This window comes from Formica exsecta, unplaced genomic scaffold (genome assembly GCF_003651465.1).
Source record: "Formica exsecta isolate Colony F162 unplaced genomic scaffold, ASM365146v1 scaffold204, whole genome shotgun sequence".
NCBI lineage: Eukaryota > Metazoa > Arthropoda > Insecta > Hymenoptera > Formicidae > Formica > Formica exsecta.
The window spans coordinates 27,829-35,914 of NW_021849338.1; the positions used below are offsets into that span (position 1 = coordinate 27,829).

At 38.2% G+C, this 8,086-nt stretch overlaps 1 protein-coding gene across 2 annotated transcripts; it reads left to right on the top strand.

Annotated features, from left to right (window-relative positions):
• The first annotated feature begins 6,725 nt into the window (after nucleotides 1-6,725).
• On the top strand, nucleotides 6,726-7,726 carry LOC115234762. 2 transcript variants are annotated; one of them, XM_029806079.1, is made up of 4 exons: nucleotides 6,726-6,796; nucleotides 6,879-7,043; nucleotides 7,198-7,469; nucleotides 7,607-7,726. In XM_029806079.1, the coding sequence occupies exons 1-4, from the start codon at nucleotides 6,778-6,780 to the stop codon at nucleotides 7,721-7,723; spliced, it is 573 nt and encodes a 190-aa protein (XP_029661939.1). In that variant the 5' UTR covers nucleotides 6,726-6,777; the 3' UTR covers nucleotides 7,724-7,726. The 2 variants fall into 2 exon arrangements, with proteins under 2 accessions (XP_029661939.1, XP_029661940.1); XM_029806080.1 differs by having other exon boundaries at nucleotides 7,198-7,453; nucleotides 7,607-7,699.
• The last annotated feature ends 360 nt before the right edge of the window (nucleotides 7,727-8,086 follow it).

Consider the following 8,086-nt stretch of genomic DNA (forward strand, 5'->3'; position numbering starts at 1 on the left):
TGAGCATTTGATAAAATTCCTAAAGTTTTGAATTGAAAGAAACGTAAGCTTAGCGCACGTTATTAAAAAATATTTATTAAAAACGTGAACAAAAAGTTCCATCTTAGAAATGTGTATGAAGCGGGATACTCTATACACTTTTTGAGAAACGTTTGGGAAGCGTAGACGAAGAGTTTCTAAGTGTCAATCATTGAAATGTGTAGAAAGTGTATCGATATACTTAATACATTCTTTGCGGAGCGTTCAAGAAGCGTAGATAAAGAGCTTTTAAATATAAATTGTTGAAGTGTACGGAAAGCGTATTGAAGTGTTTCATATATGTTTTGTGAAACGTTTAGGAAACGTAGATGAAGAATTTCTAAGTGTCAATCATTGAAGTGTGAGGAAAGTGTATCGGGATGCTCCGTACACTCTTTTCAGAGCGTTTAGGAAGCGTAGATGAAAAGTTTCTAAATATAAATTATTGAAGCGTAAGCAAAGCGTATCGGAGTGCTTCGTACACATTTTGTGGAGCGTTTGGGAAACGTAAAGGAAAACATGAAATATTGGAGAGTGCGGGAAATGTAATAGAATGTTCCATACATGCTTTATGGAGCGTTCGAGAAGCGTGTATGGAGGTTTGAATTGCGAAGAGTCAATGGAAAGTCAATGAAGTTTCTAATAAGCGTTAATTCTATTCATTTACACTTCGTTGACGCTTCGAGAAGCTTTTAATTTTCACCAGGGAAGCACGTTTGACAAAACGATTGCCATGAATATAGCCGCAGGTTGCGGGTCGCGGGGCTAGTCGTTTTCGCGCCTTTGCGCTTTTTATTTACATGGCTTCGCGCCGCTACCACGTCGCTTGATATTAATACACATGTCGCAACGGGATAACTTTTGATTATACCTTTTTCTTAGATTTTAATCAACAGATACCCCACTGAAAATATATGAAGTTACAGACTAACCTACTGACAGCGAGACGATAGAGATGCTGTTGCCCATGATGCAGCACTGGGAAAATTGTTCAAAAGCAGTTTCCTTTAACACAGACGCAATCTCCTCGGTTGCACGATGAAGAAGCTTAATATGCGACTGCCGATTGTGAGTGGTACGGAAATGTCGTGACCTTCCTTGAACGTCGTTCGTCGATGACGATGGATCGACACGTTGACCGGAATCATCGCCGCGACGCTTTTTATATTATATCATGCGCGAGCGCAAACGCGAATCCGAACATACTTCCCCACTTTTTCGTGCTGATCGTAGTCATTAATCGGAGGAGGGTCAAGAGCTTATTACTCCACGCGAATATACCTGTGTATTATAATATTATCTATAATTATTAGCCAGGATCGTAAATAATAAATTACAAAATAATTTCTTTATTATTCGTGATTCGATTACGCGTTAAATTCCCAATTAGCAAATTGCTAGCAGTATCTCAGCAAATTCAATCATACATTTGCAGCAAATTCCGCTCTGCTGCGTTCTCATTAAGCTTGGCTTGTCGATATAATATAAAAGAGAAAATGGAGAAAAATCGAGTATTATTTGCTATTACGTCGTAACAGCGGATATGTAGCAAATATCGAGCGAACTTTGCCATATCAGATACCGATGGCAGATATGCGGCAGAAATCAAGCATGGCCTGCCGTTGCAACGTGACGGCAGAAACGCAGCAAAAGTCGAGCATAGCCTGCTGTCACAATGTGACGACGAAAACAGTAAAGATAAAACACGCCTGCAAAGTACAATTACTAATATAGATGCAATAAAAACTGAATATTATCAAGTGACGCGGTAGCGTCGCGACGCCAAGTACATAAAACGCGCGAAAGCACAAAAACGACTAGTCCCGCGACCCGCAACCTGCGACTACATTCCCGGCAATCGCCAAGGCGCTACCAAGAAGCTTATCCGGACTTTTCTGTCAAATGTGCTTTCAATTAAAATATCTCAGGAAATAAAGTTTTTAATCAAAAATCTAACGGCACCTTTCTTATATGATGTTGACTCAAGTTTTCGATTGCCACTAATTTGAACAAGATTGGTGCAGTCAATCTTTAGATCTCGAAACCTATTTTACGAAAAGTGACATTTTTTCCGAGTTTCCGATTTCAGACTCACATACCCACACACTCAAAACGAGTTTGTCCATAATGGTGCACTTGCAATGCTCATATATAAGGCATGTTAGAATGTGTGCACTCATATTTGAATTTGTATCGTTTAATTTTATAAATGTAAAACTGATAAAATAATTCCAAAAATAGCATGTGCGATTAGCTATCATTTATCAATAGTAATTTTTGGTAATTATACTATTGTCTCTTCAAACAAAAAAATTGTGCAATAACTTATTAACTATAATTGTGAATAATCTTGTTAATTCAATAACAGCATTTATGGAATAAATACATGTTTTATATTTATTTATTTTTATTTATTAATTATCAATTTTATTCAATTTTATTAAATATAAAATAATTAACCAAATAAATCAATAAACACGGTACGTGCTAAAGGTACAGAGAATGAGTAATAATAAATAATTTGAATGTAGAGAAATGCAGTTGGTCTCGCAACGCTAAGAATGCATATATATTTTTTGCAGAACAAATATTACAAAAAGAATCTACAAAAAGCAGTGAAATTCCCTCAAAAAAACCTTTTTAAGAAAAGGTAAAAAAAAACACGCCTAGTACATAAAAAGATATCGAAACTTGTATGCAATAAATATAAATTTAACAAAATGTTAAACACAGTTAACAAATTGTTAAACTGTTTTAAAAAATACATGAGATCAATGTAACTAGCCAAGTACTTATCATATGTTGTATGCTATAACATCAATTCATAATCAATGTTTAGTACAATTAGGATTCCTTTGATTTGCAAAGTATATCTTACAGGATGTATAATTTGAAAGAAAATTTCTCATAAACTCTAACCCGTATAAAACAAACTTGCATCAAAGCAAAGTATGAAAACTTGATGTGCCCGGGTAGCATTAAAACGTTACATTTTATAAATATATACACTATTTTGATGTAATATATGTGAATGATAATATATGTAGATAATATACAGGGTGTCCGACAAGTAAGTGACCAAACGAAAGGTGCAGGTAGATTGGGTCAAACTGAGTCGAAAAGTCCTGTACCATTTTGCTAAATTCGCAATAGTTATTGCGTTATTAATTAAAATACCTCAGCTAATGAGCGCGTTGGAAAGCGGTAGGCCGGAATCGGTAGGTATGTACGGTGGCTGACTTATTTACGTCTCTTAGTAACGGAAGCATCTAAGCGAGAGGTGGAGTCACGCAGCATGCGGCAAGCGACGCGTGATATTTGACAGCGCGCCGAAAAAGTAATTGTCACGCAGCGAGCGGGGAGCGATGTCACCGCGCCGAAAAATAATTGTCTCGTCTTTTCGATGGCAAGAAAATGATGCGCTATCATTTCCACACCACCTTGCGGTAGGTAGCTTGGTGCGCTTTTTTATAGTGATTTCCCCCGTAGGCCTAATCCACTCTCAGTATTTAATGCGAAAATTGTTCGAAATGTCGTCCTCCTTCTTGTACGCAAAGTTCGGGCCTTCGAACAATGTCGTGCGTCGCACGGTGTGCCATATCCGGCATAATGGTATTGAAAGCCGCGAGAATAGCTGCACGTACTTTGTTTTCTCTATCATTACGCCGGTGCTCGATTAGACTTTTTATGTATCCCCATACAAAAAAATTTAATACATTCAAGTCTGGCGACCGTGCCGGCTAGGTAATCGGGCCATCGCGACCTATCTACCTATCTGGATAACGCGCGTTTAAGAAGTCGCGTATCTCCCGACGAAAATGAGGCGGAGCTCCGTCATGCTGAAAAATCAGCTGTGCTCGCACGCGAAGGGGCACATCCGCGAGATCTGGCAACTCGTTTTCGAGAAAAAGTTTGTATATGTCGCCAGTTAAACGGGGAGGAAAAAAATATGGACCGATCTGGAAATTATGAACGAAAATATTTCACTTCAACGATAAAAACTTAAGGGGATCCTGGACTACCGACTAAACGCAATTTTTTGAATTTACCAGTAAAAACATGATGGTCCAGGATCCCCTTAACGAAGAAAAAATTGCTTTCTTTCTATTAACACGTACCACTTGATTTCCGATTATTCCCTTCCATACGTTTATGGACCAACGATATTGAAACGCACCTACACGGACGACGTGCGGGTTTTCGTCTGTCCAATATAAAAAATTGCGTGAGTTGAACACGCCGTTCGGTGTGAAGGTCGCTTCGTCAGTCCATAAAATATTGCCCGGGAAAGACAAATTTCGCCGACATTGCGCGAGGAACCATGCACGTGTTTTTCTGACGGTTATTAGATTCTCAAATTATAAAAAATCGCTAATATAAAAAATCGATGATGATAATACCTTCGCAAAAGTATATCCGTGGTTGTAGATCCCTCGGTAAAAGCTGTTGCACACGTCGATAATGGTACGGATGCAATTTGTTCACACGTAAAGTGTGATGCACCTCGTACTGCGACAAACCAAGTTCGTGTGCCGTACGATGCACGTTAGTCCCGGGATATCATAAAATGCATCGTGTACTCTCTCTTCGTCTTGTATACGGCGACGCACTGGTGCACCAGCTTTCTTATTATGCATGAGACATTCTTTTTCACGCAATTTTTGCACAACTTTTAAAATTGTCCGTTTTGTCGGATGTGCACGCCCGAGAAATCGTTCCGCATATATTCGATCCGCGATACGCGTATTTTCGCCCGGTAGCCCATAGGCTATTACCATATCGGTATATTCTTCCGGAGTAAATCGCATTGTCGCTCTCTATCACTACGCAAACACGAAATTTGTACGCGATTGCACAAGAGACCCATACAGCACAGATCATTGCGATTATATTGCAGCAACATTGCAATGTTGCAAATTAACATCGTATGCACGTATCTAACAATAAGCAGAAATAATAGACTGCTAGCGATTGTAAACAAAAGACGAAGTCTCACAATCAGCTGGCTGATCATCGTAGTCGCGTAAAATTCTCGTGTTCGCGTAGTGTGTTTGACGGCGATAATAAGATTTATTCCGCAAGATTACACAAATGTGATAATTACTTACCGGCTAACGGAGAAAAATGTGTGTGCCACGGCTCGGATTTATACGTAGCGATTTCGTGGATGTGAACAATATCTTGCAAAATAGTGACCTGTGTGTAACGTCCGAAGGACATTAAATTAACAATGTAGAGACGCTAGTGCACAAACGCGTCGTTGCATTCAAGAGAAGAACAGTTTTGTGGGTGTTCGACGAAAATCTTGGGATTAGTGTGTGTCATGCGGAAAATGCATTCAGTGTCTCGCGATACATGGTACATCATACTTTTCGTACAAACAAAATATACTACTATTAGCGTGTGCAACAGCTTTTACCGAGGGATCTACAACAACGGATATACTTTTGCGAAGGTATTGTCATCATCGATTTTTTATATTCGCGATTTTTTATAATTTGAGAATCTAATAACCGTCGGAAAAACACGTGCAGGGTTCCTCGCGCAATGTCGGCGAAATTAGTCTTTCCCGGGCAATATTTTATGGACTGACAAAGCGACCTTTACACCGAACGGCGCGTGTTCAACTCACGCAATTTTTTATATTGGGCAAACGAAAACCCGCACGTCATCCGTGAAGGTGCGTTTCAATATCGTTGGTCCATAAACGTATGGGAGGGAATAATCGGAAATCAAGTGGTACGTGTTAATAGAAAGAAAGCAATTTTTTCTTTGTTAAGTTTTCATCATTAAAATGAAATATTTTCGTTCATAATTTTCAGATCGGTCCATATTTTTTTCCGCCCCGTTTAACTGGCTACATATACAAACTTTTTCTCGAAAACGAGTTGCCAGGCCTTCTCGCGGATGTGCCCCTTCGCATGCGAGCACAGCTGATTTTTCAGCATGACGGAGCACCGCCTCATTTTCGTCGGGAGGTACGCGACTTCTTAAACGCGCGTTATTCAGATAGGTGGATAGGTCGCGGTGGCCCGATTACCTGGCCGCCACGGTCGCCAGACTTGAATGTATTAAATTTTTTTGTATGGGGATACATAAAAAGTCTAATCGAGCACCGGCGTAATGATAGAGAAAACAAAGTACGTGCAGCTATTCTTGCGGCTTTCAATACCATTACGCCGGATATGGCACACCGTGCGACGCACGACATTGTTCGAAGGGCCGAACTTTGCGTACAGGAAGGAGGACGACATTTCGAACAATTTTCGCATTAAATACTGAGAGTGGATTAGGCCTACGGGGGAAATCACTATAAAAAAGCGCACCAAGCTACCTACCGCAAGGTGGTGTGGAAATGATAGCGCATCATTTTCTTGCCATCGAAAAGACGAGACAATTATTTTTCGGCGCGGTGACATCGCTCCCCGCTCGCTGCGTGACAATTATTTTTTCGACGCGCTGTCAAATATCACGCGTCGCTTGCCGCCATAGACTTGAGGTGCGTTCTTAGAACATATATAAATGGAAGGAGAATGCCTTTGTTTCCCGATAGAAAAACATGTCGGAAGGAAGTAAGAAAGAAAATCATAGTTGCCTCTCTCTTGTGAGTAACTCTGCTCAAAAGTGCGCATGCACGGCCATGTGTGTGTACACAAAAGTATGTACACTACAGACACGATGCTTGTATGTGTAGTTACTCCCAAGATCCTCATAGAAGAAAGTAACGAAATAATAATTTTATTTCTAAGTCAAGAAGATATGGAGAAAGCAAGCCAAGGTAAAATTAATGTATTATTTTACCCTGATTTATTTAATGTATAGGTTAGACGTTAGTTTAACTATTGTGTTATTTTTTATAGATTCAGCGTTTTTGATGAATCTTGTTGCAAAGGAACGAACTGTAAATAATACTATAAATAATGCTGTAAATAATAATGTAAATAACACTGTAAATAAAAACAATAATATTGAGCCAGAAGTTGAATTGGAAGATGCGAATGAAACCGCTGACAAAAACAATGCTGGTAAGATGTATTTTATTTTTGTGTAATCAATATCTATAATCAACTTTTTAATTTTGTATAAAAGTATGTTTATGCAAGTTTAAGAACAATATATATAAATATTAATATTTCTTAATCTTTAAATTTTGTGTTTACTTTTTAATTTAATTTTTAGATAAGTTAAAAACATTTGTATGGCCAGACAAAGCGGTATATTTATTAATTGAAATATATAGAGAAAAGGAGGAAGAGTTCACAAATGGTTTCAAGCGCAGTAACAAAATTTGGGCTGAAATTGCTGCTCAAATGAATGAAGCTAATCCAGCCTACGAATTAACAGCACAGCAATGTACATCAAAAATGTCTGGCTTGAAGCGGACATACAAAAATATTGTTGATCAAAATAAGAAGAGCGGCAATAGTAGAAATTCGTGGGCATTTTTTTCGGTATGTTTTATCACACACATATATGTATACACACACACACACACACACACACATATTTTGTTTATTGTATACGATATTCACAGGTATGCAACAAGATATATTTGTATATTTAATATATTATCCCTATTATGCAATAGGTTATGGATTCACTATTTGCCGACAAAGCGTCGATTTCGCCTCCTGCAATTGCCACGCAAGTGACGATCGGATCCAAATCAGGAAGGATCGTCGTTATCAGTATTTTCTTCCGTTAAATCGAAAAGTAAGTTTTTGTACTTGTGTATTAGTGGATAACAACAATTCTGAATAATATATAGTCAATACCCACTCGGCATGTAATATTTCTGATACATTGTTGCAATATTCCATTTGAAATATTACATCTTTCAGCAATATTGCAAAAATATTTCATGACCGCTTCTGCAACATTTCTGCAATGTTTCAATGTCCGTAATCATTTCAAATGCAACCTTGCTGAAAGATTGCAGCAATATTTCGGTGATATTATTGAAATATTTCTGAAACATATTTATGTAATATATTGCAGAAACACTTCGGAAATATTTTATCCCAGGAATTGCAGATACATTTCAGATATATTACTGCAATATAATAGA

What these genes read in the sequence shown, in the direction of transcription:
- LOC115234762 (XM_029806079.1), top strand. An exon ending in CGCTGACAAAAACAATGCTG is followed by an intron (nt 7,044 to 7,197) that starts GTAAGATGTATT and finishes TTTAATTTTTAG; the next exon opens with ATAAGTTAAAAACATTTGTA. An exon ending in ATTCGTGGGCATTTTTTTCG is followed by an intron (nt 7,470 to 7,606) that starts GTATGTTTTATC and finishes ATTATGCAATAG; the next exon opens with GTTATGGATTCACTATTTGC.